At 40.8% G+C, this 21,381-nt stretch overlaps 2 protein-coding genes across 5 annotated transcripts in view; one reads left to right on the forward strand and one right to left on the reverse strand.

Annotated features, from left to right (window-relative positions):
• The window catches only part of slf1 (SMC5/6 complex localization factor 1), a 44,511-nt gene extending 37,913 nt beyond the window's left edge, over positions 1 to 6,598 (reverse strand). For 3 of the 4 annotated variants that reach the window (XM_075468742.1, XM_075468745.1, XM_075468744.1), the window contains exons 1-5: positions 6,387 to 6,598; positions 5,708 to 5,819; positions 4,792 to 4,870; positions 4,400 to 4,625; positions 4,161 to 4,314 (exon numbers count right to left, since the gene is read on the reverse strand). In XM_075468742.1, the coding sequence (XP_075324857.1) occupies positions 4,161 to 4,314; positions 4,400 to 4,625; positions 4,792 to 4,870; positions 5,708 to 5,818 (570 nt within the window). In that variant the 5' untranslated portion in view covers position 5,819; positions 6,387 to 6,598. Of the gene's footprint in view, positions 1 to 4,160; positions 4,315 to 4,399; positions 4,626 to 4,791; positions 4,871 to 5,707; positions 5,820 to 6,375 lie in introns of all 4 variants that reach the window. The other variant, XM_075468743.1, reaches the window with a different exon arrangement.
• Positions 6,599 to 6,905: 307 nt separating this feature from the next.
• The window catches only part of kiaa0825 (KIAA0825 ortholog), a 124,236-nt gene continuing 109,760 nt past the window's right edge, over positions 6,906 to 21,381 (forward strand). Inside the window, exons 1-6 of the mRNA XM_075468746.1 lie at positions 6,906 to 7,243; positions 10,480 to 10,616; positions 17,298 to 17,466; positions 17,956 to 18,150; positions 18,275 to 18,460; positions 18,682 to 19,006. Of these exons, the coding sequence (XP_075324861.1) occupies positions 10,486 to 10,616; positions 17,298 to 17,466; positions 17,956 to 18,150; positions 18,275 to 18,460; positions 18,682 to 19,006 (1,006 nt within the window). The 5' untranslated portion in view covers positions 6,906 to 7,243; positions 10,480 to 10,485. The remainder of the gene's footprint in view (positions 7,244 to 10,479; positions 10,617 to 17,297; positions 17,467 to 17,955; positions 18,151 to 18,274; positions 18,461 to 18,681; positions 19,007 to 21,381) is intronic.

A 21,381-nucleotide genomic window follows, 5' to 3' on the forward strand; every position in this document is an offset into this window, starting at 1 on the left:
GTTAACTGTGCCCTCTTAATGAACTAATGTTTTATTGCATATTTTGCAGAGAAAACACGGAAATTATCTGGAGAGATATAAAGCCCTCACTTCAACAGCCCCAAAAAGAAAGGCAGACAGAGCACCACCACAGCCAGGCCCAGCACCCAAACAAGCCAGATTATGGGGCAGCAGGTCAGTGTCCCAGGCCAGTATCGATAAAAAAAATCCTTAACTATATTGTGCAAGGTCTACATGCAACTAATACAGTGGAACAGCAGGGGTTTATAGATCTCATACAGCATCTCCAGCCCAATGTTAATGTCATGTCCCGCAAAACTGTAGTCAACAAAATTCAGAAAGCCTCTCTTGAAATGAGAAACAATCTGAAAGCAGCAATGAGTGAAATTGACTTCATTGGCACCACAACGGATTGCTGGACAGCATACAGGCGTGGATTTCTTGGCGTAACTGCGCATTGGATAGACCCTCAGAGTATGACCAGACGGTGCGCTGCCCTAGCCTGTAAACAGCTGAATGGGCCACACACATTCTCTGCCCTTGCCAGTGCATTGAACGAAGTTCACAATGAATTCAACATCCGAGACAAAATCACACGCACCACGACTGACAACGGGTCTAACTTCATAAAAGCTTTTAAGCTATATGGGCAAACTGATGAAAGCAACAACCCAGGTCCTAGTGTCGAGAGTGCTGAAGCCGACGATGACAATGGTGATGGGAATGATGTAGAACAGGAGAGTGAGGGCATGGAGTTCGTTGAGGCTGGAGCGATACTTGATGAGGACGATTCCCTGGAATACCAACTACCCAGACACCATCGCTGCGCTTGCCACCTTCTTAATTTGGTGTCAACTGTTGATGTTGAGGAGGCCAATGTCAACAGCGCCTACAAGCGGGTGTCGCGCTCAGCTTTTTCAAAGTGTTGGGGACTTTGGAATAAAAGCTCAAGATCTACCACAGCAGCAGAGGTCATCGAAAAGAACTGCAAACTGCAGTTATTGAGACCAAATGCAACAAGATGGAATTCCCTGTTCTTGGCGGTGGAGAGGATCATCAGAATTACAAGGGAGCAGGGAGAAGGGGCCATCACAGCTGTATGCAGTGCACTGAATATAGCCATGTATGTACCAGACACTTTATTTTTTTGTATTATTCCAATCAGTATTAACTGAAAAGATATAAAATACATATTAATGCATTTCCTCTATGTACTAACCCCTTGTGCAGATGATTTGCATTATTTGTTATTTATTTAATTGAAGGTGTTTTCTGTTCTTTTTCTGTTGATTCAACAGGTTCACACCTGTTGAGCTTGCATTCCTTGCCGAATACATGAAGACCATGGCCCCGGTGGCCAAGGCCCTGGATGTCCTGCAGGGCGAGACGTATGTGCAGATGGGCTGGTTGGTGCCAACGATCACAATACTCAAGAATAAGCTCCAAAACCTCCGCCTTTCCACCAAGTTCTGTAGGCCTTTAATTGATGCTCTACTAAAAGGCCTTGAGAAGCGTTTCGAACACATCCTCACAGAACCAGAGCTGATCGCTGCTGCAATTCTTGTGCCGAAATTCAAGACCAGCTGGACAAGTAATGACTACACCCTGAGACTCGGTAAGTGCTGCTTTTTTTTTACTATAATACAGGTGTTTTTCGTTTTGTTTTGTTTTTTTGCTACGAAGTACATTCATGGCTGAAACTGTTGGCACCCTTCAGGATTATTTATTTATTTTTGGACATAATTTAGAAGTTTTTTGAATAACCAAATCAGGCTTTTTTTATATCCAACGCAGCTGAAATGCAGTGATTTTCCTCATTCAACATGGCACCCTTCACAACAAGTGTCCTTTACCAAGATTAAAAGGACACATGTTATAGGTCATCAGATGTCACCTGTGGTAGCATTCAGGGAAATACTGTATCAGTCGATATCTAATTGACTGTAGACTATACATTCTATTGGTTTTCATGGCCAGTGTGAATGTCCCTCAAATACCAACCAGTCAAGGAGGGTGCCAACTGTTTCAGCTCTATCACAAGCATGTGCTGGTGTATTTGTTAGTAAGCCATATACAGTTAATCATTGTGCATTTTTTCACTGTTGTAATTTCAGTGTTTTTGTCTTTTCCCCATATTCATTAGGCCTTGACTACATCAAAGGTCACTTGAAGGACCAAGCTGAGGACAATCAAGCTGAGTGCTCGCCTTCTTCTTCAGACGAGGACTTCTTCTCTTCGATCAAACAGGCCAGTTCCCAAGAAACCCATGCCAAACAGCTGGAGACTTACCTTGGCTCCCCAGGTGACACAATGGATGCACTTAAGACTTTCCCAGCTATATGCAAACTTTCGCTGAGGCTTAACACTGCACTTCCAGCCTCAGCTGCATGTGAGAGACTGTTTAGTGTAGCGGGACTGATCTTCCGTCCAAAAAGGGCACGTAATGATCACAAGAACTTTGAGAATCAGCTTCTTTTGAGGCTCAACAAAGCATTCTGGTAGTCTTATTGGGTATTGCGCACACACCCTCATACACAGTTCTTGAGTGTCCAGTTTCTGAACGGTTCTATGGACCCCATCATTAAATTGATGCATATCAATAACACACACACACACCCTCTCAAAGGTGTTACTAAAATGTGAGGGTAAAGGATGTGTAATTCATTTATAAATCCCGAGGGCTCAATAGCAGACTCTAGGATGCAATTAAGAAGAATACGTTAAATGCAATTCACTAGCTGGGGACTTTGGCTTCCATTGTGTTTTTTTTTCTCAGAAGTTACCAGACAGTGTCTGGTACCAGTTACATTGTTATTGTTTGTACCTGACATACCCTGGGAACAAAAGTCTTATGAAGCAGTCAAGAACAATTCATTAGGGAGGGTACATGTGATACTATTTAGGATTTTTTTATGTAGTCTTTTTAAGTTTAAATTTTGGTCTTGATCATCAGTTATGACAACTGGCATAGTTATATATTTTTTCAGGCAGTAAGACTTTTTTTTTTTTTTTTGATGGGACTGAATTCCAATAAAGTTTGAGAAAGAACATGCTCCTTGAGTGACTTTGTCTTTGACAGTAATGGTCTTATGATTGTTGTCTTGGGCCACATGTAGAACTAATCAGTTTTCAAATTAAGCTTGCAATTCATATAGTGGCATCTACCTTTTTGTGTGTGGGTTTTTAAAAAAAATATATATTTAAAGGTTACTTTATACTTTTATACTTTAAGTAGGTTTTGGAGCACATACTTTTTCACTTTTACTTGAGTAAAAAGGTCAAGTTGATACTTCAACTTTTACCAAAGTGTTTTTAAACTGCAGTATCTATTCTTCTGTGTGTACTTTTGACACCACTGACCACATGTCATACAGGCATGTGGAGGCCACACAGACTACTGAGACACATTTTGACTTGTCTTGAGGAATTTCCACTGAAGTTGGATCAGCCTGTAATGTGATTTTCCTTTTTTTATTTTGACTATGATTCCAAATCCAGACCTCCATGGGATAACTTTGATTTGCATTGATAATTTGTTATGTTATTTTGTTCTCAATGCATTCCACTATGTAATGAATAACTATTTTCAACTGGAATATTTCATTTATTGAGATCTAGGAAGTGTTATTTTAGTGTTCCCTTTATTTTTTTTTTAGCACTGTATATTTTGGTGTACATGTACATAGTGTATATTTCAGTGGCAAAAGTGTGTGATTTGTGTATTTTTTGGGTCTAGTGTAACCCCCTGTGCAGCATTAACTGCAACTGAATTTTCCAGTAACTGCTGATCCCATCTTATCAGTCTGTAATCATTTTCGCATATTTCTTAATACAGAATAGCTTTTACTCTGGGATATTGGTGGGATTCCTCACACAAATTGCTCACTTTAGGTCCTTTTACAACATTTCTTTTGGAGGATGGTCAGGATGTTGACTTGACAAGAAAACATTTATTCTTCCTCCATCACTCTTTGGTAGAACTGCTCGGGTTGCCTAACAAGTATATTTTTGTCCCATTTGTCTCATTTAACTGTTTTTAATCTACTTTTGGAGGCTGTGAAAATTTGGAAATGTCATGCTTACAGAGATAGCATGTTAAAGTGATATGATAAAACCTGATAACCAATAGCATATATTAGACATATATTAGACTGACTTACCCCAAAGAGGTGTTGGACTATGTAGCTCACTGGATAGCAAGGAGCATTTTGGAATTTAGAGTTCTTCGTAACAGGTTTCGCCATTACATGAGTGATGGAGATGTAAGAAGGGGGAGTACAGTCATATACTTCTGCCCTTCCTGCTTTTAGCAGCCTGGATAAAAATAAAGAATAATACTGGAACTTTAAACTTCACAGTACTATTATGTGGGTGAAGCTATTTCTGAGCGGTTCCTCACCGTTTGAACATGGCTCTTCTGGTGGGCTCCCTAACCATGAGGAGTACTCTCCAGCCCTGGAAAGCTCCTGTTATTCTCCCATTGGCCACCTTGTCCCTCCACTGTCTGACAGGGTAGAAGGCAGCTGAGGATCTTGTAGAGATGGCCACTTCATAGGGTCCCTCTGCAAGCCAGGAACCATTCTTAACACTGTCTAACACGTAGTCTGGTGTCACAACCCACTTTCCTGGCAGGTGGGAAACAGTAATCCAATGAAAAGCGTGTTAATCGTGTGATTTTGAAAACTGCACTGAACTGTAAGATTTAGCAGTTAATCAAATATGTTAAATGAACAATTAAAATAACATTTTATTTTTAAAACCATATTCAAGATGATAATCATGATGACTTACCTGCAGCACAGGCTGCCAAAAACTTCTCACTGGACAAAACCTGGGGGATTATTAGGTGGGTGCTGGAATGCTTATATACCTATAATGTAACCATTGTGTTAGTTTAGTGATTTATAACAATGATGCAAATTGTAAAATTAAAATTCAACAAACATATGTTCAATTCAGCAGACTATCTTTAACTATATATTCAAAATGATTGATCCGTTTCATTATAGATATCTATATATATATATATATATATATATATATATATATATATATATATATATATATATATATATATATATATATATATATCTACAAATTATGGCGGAACTATTTCTGTATGAAAAACTGTAACTTAAGACTACGCAAAATGTGGGTAAGGTTTTAATGTGAAAAAAGGTTAGGCCTGTACGATCCTGTAAAAAAAAAAAAAAAAAAAAAAGGATACCCTGTAAAACCTGATTTTATTTTTTTAAGTACGAGTTAAATGGACTACCTGTCCTAAACTACTCACAGAGAGAACAAGCAATGAGCCGGGGGCAAACTGGTTGAATACTTTGAAAACAAACTGACAGTTAAAAACCAACCTGAGGCTTTATGTAGTACACAAAACAAATGGCTGCACGACATACGTCCCTTCAATTCATTACTGAAGCAAAAAAGTGTTAGTTATTCAAGTTTAATAGTAAAAGGAACACTTGTTATTTGACAATTCAGTTCATTTAAAAAAAAAAAAAAGGTTGTTTTTTTTCAGATTTTTAGGTTTCCAGTGATGTTAACCAATGCATTCCTTTAAGTAGGTCTAAAAGGTTTTATTTTCTACATCTCATAGACTGAATAATAACAATATATAAAATAGGAACAGAAGTTTAAAAACGGTTTGTTAACACCTTGTTTAAGGGCAGTTTTTTAAAGGATGTCTACTCACTGAGCCACCGATGTATTTTCCACCCAGATGGTGGATTCCATGAACCAAAGCCCTCTTCTTATCCGGGTTTTTGATCCCAGAGATCTGGAAAACGCGTTTGCAGCTCTCCATTCTGACAAGAAAATTAAAAAAAGAGATAAAGTCTGCACCTTAATATTATACATTAAGAAAGCCACACCTCTCACTGGTGAATATCATGCTGCACTTCTTGTTTGACTACGTGACTTAGACTACTTCAAAATAAATGTTAATGAAACTTTGAATATGACTCCTTCCAAAGAGACATATGAATGCAAACAATGTCAGCAACAGGTATCCACAACAGGACAAACCCACTGTCACTGTAGGAATCAATTACTTCAGGCCTGTAAAGCCCTCTTGAAATAAGTCACATGTGCACTCATCCAGCAACCAAGAGAATTTTCCTCTTTGCAGTTACAATGCTAAAACTTAATCGTTTGGACCTGTTGACCAATATGCAACCATGATTACGTGTTACTTCACTGTAACTGAAACTACACTGGGTGTGTTTTCTTACAGAATCTTTTTTTTTTTTTTTACAAATATGTTTATTTTCTTGCAAACTGTACAACAATGGACAAAAGTCTGATAGGCATTCATCAGCGTCTAATTGCAAACTGTTTTAAGACAGCTGACTGATCCGGCACCTCTTTCATACCAATGGCGAGTTACGACCCTCCAGGCGCGCCAAAACTCTGACGCAGAACAGACATCCAACGAAGGGAGCAGAGTTGGGATCACGTGCGACAACTCCTTCCAACAAAATATTCAACTTCGCAAACAAATATGCGTGATGACTTTGCCCATTAATGTTGATAAACAGTATTTGCGTTTGACTCTTCAGCGACCCAGCCGTGGAAACAGCTTCACGGTATTGGTAACTATTTTGAGGAGAGAGGGGGGGGGGGGTTCATCATTTAGTAAAGCGCTTTCTACGTATTATGAGCATTTAAACGACTATCTGTTTAAAAGCAGGGATGTATTACTATTTGAAATAACGTGTGGTGGAATATCTGATCTACTGTCAGTGAAATGAACGTGTTTTTTCGGTCCCGTGGATTCATTCCACCACTGTTTAGTTTGTGGGTTGGTATTTTCCACCAAGCGGAAGTTTTCGTAGAGCCACTTCCGGGTTGTTGTCACGGACGCTTTCTGTCCCCGGAACTAACCAAAAATAACAGGATATCATAAAGCACTTACAGAGTAACGGGGATATTTAGTCGATCCACACCCGATAATAATCATTGTGATCTGTGCAACTGAGCTCATGTCACTGTACGCATGTTTACAAAAACTGTTCGGTGTCGTGTTCTGTTAAGTGACACCGACAGATAAGCACCTCACAGTAATGAAATTATATTACATGGTGGCATGTTGGATGTCTCGCTTTTTTTTGTGATAGCTGCAAATATGTGTCGTGGACAAATATCAGCTCGAAGTGACAGCAAATAATGCTCGTCCCTTTTTCCCGGTCCGAATTGGATTAACACGGAATGGATTAACAAGAAGCAGACGGTAAGATGCTCAAACTAAGCGCAGCTCCGCAACATCGAAATTTGGTTTGATTTTGAAGTTAAACAACCTAAACACAACACGCCTGTGATGTTTGTGTCACGCGAGTGACGTAAGGCGGCTACAGTTTGTACAATACACAGATATCCTGTCAAAAAAATGAGTGCGTTCTTGTCTAATACATCCATGGTTCTTGTGTAAGAGAGGCCACTGTGGCGTCCCAGATCCGTGCGTGTGGTCACGTGGACAAGCAACGACACAAACAGCTTGAAGTCAACAGGTCCATCGCTTACACTTATACATGTTCACGTTTATACGAGTGTAAGAATAAGACATCATGAACGTTTAAATGCTTATCAAAAACTGTTCTGATAACTGTTAGTGATCTTTTTAATAGTTTTTTTGTCTGTTGATTGGACAATTTGACATATTAATGTGGGTTCTCAGCACGTCTTACTATTTACTGACAATTATTTTATGAAATCATGGATTGGATCATCAAAAATCTGATAGGGAAGGTCTGACAGTGTGAGTGCTTGATGGTATTTGGTGTATTCAGCTGAGTTCTCGTAGTAGTGTTGACTAATTCTCTATTATGATTATGATTAGTACCAGAAATACTTGAATACTCTTACAGCAGCTAAGTAAAATTCTACCAAATGAGAGTCCGATGACAGTAACATGCCTTTTAAATCGGAGAGCAGGATTGAGAAATCTAAATCATCACACATGGGGTTTTGACTAAAATAATTTTTAATGCATCCTTATTGTAGATTATTACTCATTTTGGGGCAAAGATATTCAACTCACATCACACTGGAATACATACAACTGGGTTGAGTTAATTTTTCATCTTTAATCACCTGCAGTTACCTGAATTAGATTTAATCGTCACGTAAATTTGTCAGTTTTTCTGAACAAAATGCATATTCAAATTTGGATTATGTAAATTTACCGAATGCAAGACAGTTGGAACGCTGTAAGCTAGACAATATGATCTGCTCCAATCTGCCAGTATTTTTTTCAAGTGTTGTTGACTCATCGATAATGTCGAATGATGGTGGATATTCCACAAAACAGCAACAAATAGTTAAACTGGGATTAGGTCATGCATTATTCATTCCTTCAGTGCATGCTAATCACAATGGCGTTTGTTACCCTGATTAAAAGTTGTTGCGTCACATTTTCTGAACAATTTGGCAGAAATTGTTTTAAAGAGAAAAATACTTACTGTACACCTATTTCCTCATTGCAGCGGGGGAAAAAGTGCTGATCAAGATCTGTGCTGTCAAAATTGACCATCAATATTAGTCAGGTGATATTAGTCATTGTCTAATATAAATCCTTTGACAGACTGGACGTAAAGTGAAGAATCAGTCCAAAGGAGTTAAATCTCACTGTACAACCAAGTGGCTGTGGTTGTACAGTAACAGTGAAGCCAAGCACTCCCCTGGGATATACTGTACATGAGACAGTTCTTTGCAGTGTTTTGATCTTAGCAAATGCATCTGTTTAATTTCTTATGTTTCCTCAACGGCGGACTGTTAGATACCTCCCCTTGAAATAATGTTGACTTTAACATGACATGCTCTAAGTGGTTTTAAAGCGGCAGCCTGGGGGATATGCTGCTAAATATTTCAGGACAAACTCATTACTGTAAATGGGCCTGTGTGTTAGCCTAGCTGGAGAAGACAGGCAGCGGCAAGAGAGATGAGCAGTGACATGTGGTGTGTGTATGATTCAGAAACTGCATTTTTTTTTTCTCGTGTTCTAACAGTGGTGGAGTAGATGTGTCAGGCAGGCAGCGTCTCAGTGCCTGGCCCAGTTGTCCCTGCCGCAACACTTTGAAACACACAGGGGCTCATCTAACATCTGCTTTCTAAATAGCTAATGACAAGACAATGGAGACTGGATGATATAAAGTATAGCACTAATGAGGCCCTGTGTGCTGCCTGGTGAATCCTAACGCACATGCACTTACATTTACACACTCATCCTTTTGAAAAACAGATGATGTGTTGGCAGAGCAGGTAGACACCCAACACACATACAGCGTTGACATTCAAACGCACGGTCCGCGGTCTGTGGCCTTTTTACACCTCAAGATCAGTATGGTTATGTAGGATGCACACATATAAAGAGACAGTGCTCTTAATCCCACTCAGTTCCATTCTCAGTTCATATAATTACAATGCTATGTTCCTAATCCATGGATTGAAAATCCTCCTCCCTTTCAGCAATGACTGCATTTAGACCCTTTCTCCCACAGTGGCGCAGAGGGAGTGTGATGATGAGGGGAAGCGGTAGGAGAGAAGAAGAGAGGGAGAAATAATAAAGGACAAGCTTAACTGGTGAGGCTGTCAGCAGAAGAAAATAATATTTGTCCAGCTGGACAGGCCTCCCTTTGTGCAGGCTAAATGAATGTTGAGCTTCCTGTCTACCCTGTCAGGGAGAATGGCACAGACTGTATGCAGCGGCGAAGAAGCACAGCGGCGTGCGGGGAGCTGTTTGGAGTTTGACAGGGATTATTAAAATCAGAGCAGATGACGAGGAAGGCGCGAGAGGCGGAGTGTGAGAAAGCCAAATTGACACAGACACTCTCCATTACCTTCCACTTGACTTGCGTTGATGACAATGTTGATATGAGACCTAGCAGCGCGGCACTGGCGCGGGATAGGCTGTTAGCATGAGCGTTAAGCACCATAGGGAGGAGGGGGAGGCCTTCAGTACTGGAGACCTAAGGAGATGAGTTGTTTGTATGAAGTCTTTGCTGAAAAGCATTTCACCTCATTGTTTATTTATTTAGTTTGTTTTTTTCACTGTGTTAACTCATTGTACTGACAGAAGGTAGAAGTGGTTAGAGGCTGAGGCAATGCATTTTGATCAGGGGCCCTCCCACTGCAAATTATTTTCTGAGAAAAGGGGAGGGGAACTGGAGGAAACAGCTTTTGTAGATGATAAGCTTCCTTTCGTCTCAGGTGAAATTGATTTGTGCCCTCTAATAAGACTCCTGTTGGAGAATATTTCAAATTATCATAGACCACATGAGTGTGGGTGTTTCTTGACAGACAGTTGTGATAATATACTCCAGATCATGCAGCTGATTGATGTCACTACATTGTTAATTCAGTCCTGACACCGCTGTATACCTTTTGTATTGCTTTGTTTTATGGACTGGTGTGCAACAAGATGGTGTTTTTAATGACATAAGGCCAACTTTTTCTCTCTGCCTCTTACAGAGCATCATGGAATGGCCAGGGGATTTTCCTGACGATCATGCCTCTGTGGAGCTACTGGTTCCAGCGGTTTCCAGTGATCTGGACTTTGAGCAGTTTCTCAAAGACACAGAGGAGAAACTCAATCTCAATGCCAGCAGGTCAGTCAGAGCGGCAAAATGGATAGACCTGATGTGTCATGAGTTTGTCACCAAAAATTAGCAGGCCATTTTTTTTTTCTTGAGAGTTGGGTTCTTTATTCACATCAAATATGGGAATATCAGATATAAGCATGGAACAAATTAAAGTTTAAAGTTGAACATTATCCTACCAGACACATTGCTTTGATGTCAGTCAGCAGCAGCACAGATTGTCCTTTCCTCTTTTCCGGTGCTCAGTGCACATATATAAGTTATCATGGAAGAGCAAGAAGGGGAAGCACAACGGAGTAGCTCAAATATTAGAACATTTGTCTTAAAACCAAGTAAGTGGCGGGCCATTTTATGATGTTTTTCAAATGTACATGTTTTGTTTATAACTAAAATTAAGGTAAACGTAGCCTAAATGCTGTTTTTGAAGCGTATATGAATCCCAAAATCATCCCAAAACACAGAATGTTGTGATATTATAAATATGCTGAAAACTGTGAATATGAGCAGATGTCTTGCTGGAACTATTAAGGTCCTGTGCTTAATATTTTAATTAGAATGAGATTTTTTTTATATTTTCAAATTTTTGTAACCCCAAAGAAAGACATCCAAAATTCTCTGGATAAGCTTAGGGTAACTTCTTCTGTAGCTTTGATTCTTCCTGTGCTGAGACTGTCCTTAAAAAGGCTGTTGTTCACAACACAACGGCTCAGAAACAGCTTTTTTTTTTCCTTTTCTTTTTTATTCAATTTGAAACCAAAGCATTTGATTTCATTTTGTGTTAGTGTTCCTGCAGAAACTGTGGAGCAGAAAGTAAAGATTGCTTGCGTGACTTTTTGTCCCCCCTCAATCTTAGATACAGTAATTAAATCCAAAGTGATTCCAGTAAACAGCCTGTTTGTTAAATTATTAAGATATACAACACAAAACGAAGAGATGTAATGTCAGAAATGAACAAGTTGCACACAGAAAGGCATCTGAGCAGTTTGATGTTGGAATGACTTTTAAACTAACCACTGTATTGTAGCTTGTGGTCCGATTCAGTTGTAATCTGTTTTCCCTAAATAGCCTGTTTATCATGTGCACTTAAATGTGTTTTTTGACTATTGGGTTTGATCTGTTCATTCTTGTTCGTGGGAATGAAGTAGTCTGTGGTTATACTCTTCTTTTTTCTGCGTTCATGACTAGTTTGCAACGATTAAATTCAGATCCATAAAGAGACCCTCACCAAACTATGGCAATCATCTTACAAAATTTCTACATTATGAGTTATTGTAAAAAAAAAAAAAAGCATTTTTACCTGCACGAAATATAGAGATGTGTCTTTAGTGGCAGATGCAGATAGTTGAAGAGCCAAATATACTGATAAAGACTTAGATGTGGGGGTAATGAAGGAAAAAAAAATCTATATTTCAGGTCTTTTATCGTTTGTGGCGTTATGAGGCTGAGGGCAGATGATGAAGGACAGGCTAAATGTAGCAAGTGAACAAAGCCTTACTCTGGCACCATTAGTATCTGAGACTCATCCCTTCTCCACTCTCTCTCACTGTCTCCCTCCCCTTTTCTCTTTTTCTTTCCTTCCTCCTTCTAAATGGGAACATAATAATTGAAGATTCCACATCTTGAAACGAAAACCCTTGGGTAGGTAATTCAAGGCTTATTACTGAAGGCCGGGCCATTTTTCTGCTTTCTAAGCATTAAAGGGTTATTTTGTGTTCCTGCAGATGGGAGAGGGATAACCATTATGAGAACAAAGCATCCAGATAATGGAGAATGGGGCTAAAAATAAGGCAATCCTCCTCTCGCAGTGGGGTACCACTGGTCAGTATCTCTGTCAGGCTGCAGCTAACTTCCTTCCAGACTGCTTCAAGACAACCTGTTTTCTGTAGAGACACATCCAGGCAAATAAAATCCTCTTAGGCCCCTCTTTCGCCTCAACCAGGGTGGGCTGAATATATATACACACCCACAATCACATGGGCAGCTCTCTCACCTGCTGCCCAACTGACTTATCAGTGTCTGGGACAAATTACGGAAGTGGAGGAGAGGAAAGAGAAACCGAGAGATAGGGGAGACGGAGATACCCGCACCCGTGAAGGACTTCAGCCTGTTTATTGGTCAGGGTGAGTGGCCTATTCCCGGTTCTCAGATGTCAGAGATCTGCCTGAGAGCTGCTCCCTAATTGAAGGAGATTAAGATAGGCTGACAACGGAGCTGGCGCCCCCAAATTGAAATGCTGTAATCCATTAATTTTCATCAGATGGGACAGTGCAACGGTGGGTGCAGAGTAGAGCCGGATGGGGTGGGCCACCAGGAAAAGACCACTAATGAAGTGTCAGCACAGGCTTGGAGTGTAAAGACAGGCCTCTGGTTTCACACTGGCAAGGCAAATGGCTCTCACTAGTCGCCTGCCAATCTTGATCAGGACGCAACATCAATACTTCTTCTAGTTGTATGTGTGTGTGTGTGTGTGTGTGTGTGTGTGTGTGTGTGTGTGCTGTTTGAACAGGAATTGGTGTGCCTGTGTGTGTGTGTGTTTGTGTGAATGATTCTTACTATCTGGATTTTGACTGTGTGAAACTGAGAGAATTAAAACCTGGCCATGGTAAAATACCGTGCAAGGTTCCTTTTCAGCTAGCAATTATACCGATCAGGAGTCCTTGCAGTATGTAGTTGATATTGTATTTGGCTGTGCGTGACACGTGTGTTAAGTAAGTATATCAGCTGTATCAGTTCTCTGGTATCATTGACTGGTCTGGGTGGCTGAGGGCACTAAGTGGACGACAGGCTGGGCCAAGAGGATTAGTTTTCAGCCTGTTCATTCAAGACCATTCAGTCCTTTTCCACTCACAGAGTGGCACCCTTTGATGGAGAAGATATTTAGTTCTCAGGTGGCTCCGTTGGCACAGTCTGGAGCTTGGGCTTATTTGAAAAGGATCTTCCTGCCCCCGTTGTCTCCCACCCCCCACCTCCTGTAGGCAGGCGTAGGAGAGCGGAGCACGACAGACAGACAGCCCCATGGCAGCCCACCCACACTAAATTAATTCTGACAAGGAACTTAAGATAACGTCAAAGCGCTGACTAATCGCTGGATTGGGTTTCTGTAAGTCAGGGAGCTGTGAAATGTGCCATCATATCTAATGAAAGACCTCCAGTTTCTCCCCGTCTCTATCAGCGGTGGGGGAGCTTGGGGGGAGTGGAGTTGCAGTGTCGACTGTCTAGCTGAACTGGTCTGAAAAACAATTAAATTTCACTTCAGCAGTGGAAGCCCGAGTGTGCATGTGTGCGTCAGTTGGAGTAAGATGATTGACATGTTTGTCAAGAGGCCTAAAGGATTCTTTCCTCCTTGTTTCCTCTGCCTCTTTTCTCATTCTCTTGGTCTTTTATTGAGCTCTGCTCTGGCGTTTTTGCCATTAAAGGTTCATCCATTGTTGTCTCTATACAGAAACCTGAATGGTTTTATTTTTTGTGACTGGTCTGTTTCCACCCATTTTTTTTTTTGCCTTCCTCTTCTATCATACTCTTTCTGTCTCTTTCCCCAGCTTCTGAGCTGCAGGCAGTGGAAGTCATCAGGTTGGGAGCTAATCCTGCCAAGTTGATTAGGGTGCAGGTAGCATTCGTCCAGCGGGCAAAAGGTCACTATATTGTCGAGAGTTGGATGGACTTCTTGACACAGGCCATCCACATTGACTTTATAACTTACAGCACAAACCTCTAAGGAGGGGTAATTGAAAGGAGAGAGGAAAGAAGAAAAATGCGGAAAGTAAGAGTTCTGAGAACAGAGAAAAGAAATAGGCAAGGCTTGAAGGGGCAGCTGTAACTCAGGAGGAAGACATCAATCGGAAGGTCAGTGGTTCGACTCCGGCTTCACAGGGCTACATGTCGAAGCGTCCTTAGGCCAGACACTGAACCCCACGTTGCCTACCGATGCATCCATCGGTGTATGAATGCGTGTATGAATGGTTAGAAAGCACGTAGTTATGTACTGACTAAAGATTTGCTGTATGACTGTGTGTGAATGGGTGAATGTTAGAAGCGCTTTCAGCGCTATAAAAGCGCTATACAAGTACAGTCCATTTACCATTTGAAAATGTATCTCGGGAGGCAAATGATGCAGCTGTAACCATTGGAGTGCATTGTTTTCTTGAGTGATGGTAAGAGCAAGATTATGGAGAACTGGAGAAAACCAATGAAAAGACATGCTGCTTCCTGTCGTGATCTGTAGCTTCATCTTGGTTGCAAGTCAAGTTTTGTTGTGTTTGTATACTGTATTCGTGCTTAGCAAATCCCAGAGAGGACCTCTGGAAAACTTTGTGGAAAGAGTAACGCTATTAGTTTAGTTTACTTTGCGTTTTAATGAACTTCAGAGAGAGTGAGCTACAGATGGAAGCCCATTTGAAACCTGCTGTCTATGTAAAGTCCTGGGGTGGAGCCCTGAATGAACATCCAAGTTTACGACGTCCCATAAATTGCTCATACAGTGATCTGTGCAGCTATTCAGTCAACACAAAAGTTTCATTGGAGGACATGGGAAATGACAGGAATCTTTACAAAAATTAAACTTTGATCATCCAGCTGTTGTATTTACTATTAAATGTGTATCTCCTTATTGTCTTTTGCCTACCTTTACAAAAGTATAGTATAAATTTCAGAACTACATTTTGTTACACGCTCGTTACAAGTCTCCTTGGAGAAAGCACACCCAGAGGTTGCACAAATAAATCAGCATTTTGAGTTGTTTAAAGTGGTTTCCATTGAATTTACACACAAAGTCATCAGAAATCCTGAGCCGTGCTGGTTTTGCCGGGGGAGGATTTGATACAACGTATCACAAGGCAATATCTCTCCCTTCTATGCAGCGTTAATAAAAAGAAGATATATGCACAGTTGGATGCACACAGGGTAAGGTAGAAACACATGGTGAGGGCCTACATTAGTGAACGGTCCGATAGCTCTTTACATGTTTAACATATATTACCTCGCATCAGATCCCTATAAATGCACAAAGTTAGCACAATGGTGACAAGAAAAAAAAGTAAGATACGTCATGTGGCCTGCCTAAAGACGAAAACAAGAGTGACGAGGCATAGTAGTTAATGTGAGACGGAGCAATATCATTAGGCAATGTTTTGTCTAGAGGATAGCAGCTTGTAACAGTCTATAACATTTTATCCCCTTGCGTTTTTTCCCCTCTGAAACGAAAGTGTGTCAGATTGAACGGTTATTTAATGTGCTGCCATTGCAAGACATCTGGATATGTTCATGGCCCGGGAGCAAGCAGGAGGCAGTTTATAGACCTGTGGTAGGGGGATGAGCTGCCTGATGAGAGAATGGCATTTTGCCTTTAACGCATATGCACTCACACACTCACACACACACACACACACACACGTGTGTGGGTGATGTACGTATGGGGCTAGTTTAAATGTCTGTTTTCTATTAATTATTTGTTTGAATAATTGATTAGTAATTTAGTCTAAGAAAATGTTGTGACAAGCGTTCACTGCAGGTTCACAGATCCAATTAAATTCAGCCTGTCATAAAAGAGCTGTCTTTCATGGATCTTAATTTTATTTCCTTATTGATTTTTGGTCAGTCACCAGTGGTCCATCTAATTAATCATTTAATCTCCACTACCATGCGCTACTACTTACATTCATTTTTGGAGCCATATGTACATGTACATTTGTGAATGCACAACCATGTGAACACAAAATTAGCGTATTACGCATAGCAGTCTTTAATTATTCAAGAATATTGGCCTATTCGCACACACCCACTGTGACACTGTCTTGCATCCTAATATATATGCATCGATTTGCATGGAAATGACTCAACACGTCGAGCCCAAAAGATGTCATTTCTAATCTGTCATATTAAAAGAGAAACTGAATAGCTGATGCCGTCTGTTAACATCAAAAGAACTGTGTTTGTGTATGTGTGTATGTGTGTGTGTGTGTGTGTGTGTGTGTGTGTGTGTGATGGAGACGAGTAAGACATGAGATGGCAAGAAGTGTGTATCTCAGATGCCTGCCGATGCCTGTAATGCCTCTTCACACCAGATTCTTAGCGCACACTCACATACTGATATCTCAATGTCTGTGTTCATTACTGTTGATGCGTCTGGATCTGTCTTCTCATAGTACAGATACTGAATGAGAGCGAGAGCGACCCCGGATATGCTGTGGTGTGTTCTGTACACTTGCGTGCATCTTCAGCATGGTGTCTACGTGTTTGAATGACTGCAATGTGACTATAGTTTTGCATTGTTTTATATGTTTGTGGTACTTCTGAACTGTCTTTATTTGTAGATGGTTGAATGATTGGGTCATGCTTTCTGTCTCAGCAGTTCTCTCTCACAGTCAGAAAGCCTATCTCAGATGTTGACAGTGAAATATTATGTCCAATCACAAGTTGGAAAAGGGGAAACTTTAGAAAAAATACAAAATAGTGGCTGTTACCGAGACAATTGTCATAAAGTAAAAGCTCACAATTTCCTAGAACAAATACTATGAAATAAGACTACAATTGGTTTCCATGTCACATGTCTGCATTTTTAATGTCTCTTTGTTGTTGTCAGAATTAAAAATTTGCAGACCGAGGAAAATGTTCAACACAGTCTCCTAAATTAGTCTTAACCTCGATGAGCATTTTCTTTTTCAGTCTTCAACAATATATCTCCCTTTCACTCAGCATTGAGCAGCAGCTCAAGGAGCTCCAGGCCAAAATGGGAGACTGTAGACCAGGGGATTGTCCACCGAGTCCCACAGAGTGCCTACAGTGGTTCAACATCAGAGCACAAAACAATGTCAAGCCTGTTACCACGGGATATCAAGGGCTTATGGACTTCTTCAGAGCTCTGGTAATCAGAATGGATGATGTTGCAAGCTGATTGTGATGATTAGCAACATTGTGGCACTATTTATTGTAAAGGTTAAAAGTTGAACTTTCAGAAAAGCCTATGAAACTGCTGGCTGCTAAGTAAACTACAGTCATTTGTATCGTGTTGCTCGCATACATGATCACACTATGTCCGTAGGCACGAGTGGTCTTCCTTTCAGCCACAGCAGTGATGTGATGTACAGTACATTAGACTGAATGTGATTGACTGACATTAAGTTGATATATCATATAGTTGCTACTGTTGACTATAAACTATATAGGAGATACAATTTGGCTGTCTAGCACGGACACAGTGCTAAAATGACAAAATGTCATTCTATTATTGGTATTCATGAAGCGTTTCAACGTTGTTTGTGAACAAGCCATTTTACTTAAGAAGACAATCTTGTGCTCAATCATGCAACTTCCTCCTGTGAAGCTGAAATTTACTTTCCTCTCTTCCATTCAGCAACAATATCTGAGATCAGAAGTAGAAGCAAAAGAAGAGGTGACTCTTCAGCTGCTATTGAATCTGTCAGCCTATTGTGGAGTCTGCTTTCCTTGTACTCCATCCTCTTCAACCTCATCTTCCTCTCTTCATCCTCAAGTGACTGGCTCCTCCGTGCACATGGTACATACAGTCAGAGATGACACTTCCGTAGAGGTATTGCATAATTTTTTACTCAGCTGAGTTTTAATCGACATCATTTTTGATGTAGCTAAACAGCTAAATGGATTTAGCTGCTGAGGCTATACTTTGATGCTTATAATTTGAGTATTTCTTGAAGATCCAGGAGGCCTGGGATGCTGTACGTCTCCAGTTGCGACGCTACCTGATGGATCAGTTGTCATGTCGTAGCTCAGAACATCCTGGATCCATACAAATTTCCACTCTGAGCATCCTTGAGCAGGTCCACTGCCTTCAGCAGTTATTCTTTCTTTACCCTGACTGTGAGGTGCTCACACATTACCAGGTGCAGAAAGATTTAATGCAATAATGAAATATGTTATTCTATGTTTTCCTATACGAATTCACTCCTTTAAGTTTCAGCATGCAAAGTTTTTCCCTACTGTAGTTATTGTGTTGCTGTTTATTAGATTAGTTAATTAAATTGTCATCTTGAATTATGCACCAAGATAATATAGTTACCTACTAGTGGTTTTACAATAGCTTAATTAGATTTTCTGTATCCAGGGTCTAAAACGCCAGCACGTGGTGAGTGTTCTACACTCCAGCCTGTGCACCAGCCCAGGTGGTGAGACTGGCTTTGACAGATTGGCAATGAGTTTCTGTAATGCAGTCCCACATCTGACTCAAGCGCTCACAGAGGAGCTCCAGGTTCTTTCAAGACTCACGGAGCCCCACACAATCCTTGGTTTTGTCAACGTGGCCTACCTCGGCACTGTGGCCCAAGAACTGGCCTCCCAGATGGAAAAAGGATGCGAGACAGCCCAGAGGGACAACACCGCGTTAAGCAGCAAGATAAAAAGATATTCAGCTAGGTCCCGAGCGACTGTAGGTAAGTGATGTTTTTAAAAATCATAGAGATTTCCTTCTCTCTCTTCCACTGTTTTTAGTGGATATCAGTTTATTTAGATGTTTGGTGCTGCTCTTTATTCCTACATTTACCCTCTCTTTCCTGTTCTTTTGCTTCTTATTGGTACCCAGTCAAGACGACTTTCTCTTTCCCTCCTCTTCACTTTTACTCCTGTTTCCAACTGCAGTGTTTAGTGATCTGAGCCCAAACCACAGCCTCTGTAAGATACTGCTGTTCCTACAGTAATTGCTTTCTTTTTACTTCCCTTTTTCCTGCCTCCCTCTCTTTCGTCTTTGCCAACAAAAGATTGGGAGTAGTATTTCATTGACTGTGGCTTCTTTTAAAAACTGCTTCTGGACACTTATCTTCTACATGTTGCATCTATGACTAGTCTAAGCCATGATTGCAAAAATGTCCAAGGTCTGGCCCCAGTGTTTCAGTGAAAGCTAATTCAGCCCTTTAACTTGAACCTTAGACAATATCTTGCTCTGGTATTGGTGACCTCCTTACAACAATAAAAGTTCAATTGTATAAAAATAAAAATCAGATAAAGTTTTTTAAAACTTCACTTACATTGAATAGGGCAAATTGACTGATCTTGACCTCGCACTGAAATTTGAACCACCATGTGCTTAAGAGTAATGTTGACAAAGAGCTGTTTATTGAATAAGAGCAAGGTTCAACAATCTGTCAACCTTGTTACACAACGGCATGTTGTTGAAGAAAGCACAATGCGAAGCAATACTTTATATGATTTTTATATTTCCCTCAGCTGCATAGTGTGTCACTGCGATGGAGCATGCAGTGATGACACTGAGAGTAAAAAAGAGCATCGACCCTCACAGTGTGTCGCCTCTGATACCAAATTCCCGCAGCATTCCCCTTTGTTTGCTTCATATTGGCCTATTTACAACTTGCTGAGGGTAAAGATTCAGAAAAGAAAAAGAAAAGCGTGTGAGCCATTGTTTACTTTTCAAAAATGGTGCACATGCCAGCTTCCCTGCGGAAAAGGGAGAAAAGGGCTTTTGCATCTGCCATTCTTCGATAAACATACCACCAGCCTTGTTTCTTTTTTCCCCTCTCTGCCACCCTCCATCGCTCTCTCTCCATCTCCCTCTTTGGTTTTTACTTTCCCTCTCCTTAAATGTGAGATGAGAGGAGGCAGCCAGGATAATTGGCCATGCGTCAGTTGGGCTGTTTGATCACGTAACGCGACGGAGGCTACACACCTACGTGCCGCTCAACAAACCGTCAAATGTAGCACCGGAGGCAGAACACGGCTCCAAAGGGAGCGAGGGACCCGTGCTGTGTAATGATGGTAAAATGGAGCAGTTTTGCCTGTGCTGGTTTTACTTATGTGTTTGTGTGTGTACTTGGGTGTGTGTGTATGTGACTATCAGCTGCAACACAGCTACAACTGGGATTACATTTCTGTGTTGTTCATTTTTTAAGTCTCCTCCAAAAAACTTAAGAACCCACATTCTCACTCCAAATGCCCGTGGCTCCTAAAGAGCCCGAGCTGGAACATTAATGCATAACCGGCTTTCACACTCTACTGTCTATACTGTATGCCATTCACATAATTGTCAAGACAATTATGACAGAGTTAAAAAAGAAAAAAAAAACTAATTCTCTTTTCATAAGCATCCAATGACTCCTTAGATCGCTCCCTCCTTTCCCGCTGTGTTATTGTTTATTTCTGAAGTAGAGGAGGCGGTAGGTATATTTTGATAAGAGCCATGCCAGGGAGACTCTGTGGGCTCCCAGGGGAGCAGCACTGTCTGTAGCATCAGCCACTGTCAAACCACTGAACCATTTAACAGCGTTCACAGCAAGATCTGCCGCATCTTTTAACCCCACCGACTCGAGGCAGACTCTGACATTGTACCTAGACAGTTGTGAAGGGTCTCACCAACCCCTCACCCTTTTTCCTCTTATCCATCTCTCCCACATCCACTACTTCTCCCTTTTCTTTTCCCATTTCCCTCTACTTTTCCGAGTGTAATGGGGTGAACAGGGAGACTGGGAATTGTGCTAGACAGGTTGGTTGGTCAGGAACAATATAGGCTTTAGACTTCCTAGCTCACCTCACTGAGTCTACAGGAGAGTGTGTGACACAGTCTCCATGTGCATGTCAGTCTGTGAGGGTTTACAATATTGCCAAAATTAGTATTTTAAATTCCTTTTTTTTTTGGTGCCTTTTATATATATCTACAACCAGTTCCCACAAAAGTTGGGACACTGTGTTAGATGTAAATAAAAACAGAATAGGATGATGAAACTTTTAAGTTTACCAAAGTTTAACTCTTATTTGTACAACACTGTGAAAGCAAGGCTTAAGAGACCTTTTACTGTAG

The sequence above is a fragment of the Odontesthes bonariensis genome, chromosome 6 (assembly GCF_027942865.1).
Source record: "Odontesthes bonariensis isolate fOdoBon6 chromosome 6, fOdoBon6.hap1, whole genome shotgun sequence".
Taxonomy (NCBI): Eukaryota; Metazoa; Chordata; class Actinopteri; order Atheriniformes; family Atherinopsidae; genus Odontesthes; species Odontesthes bonariensis.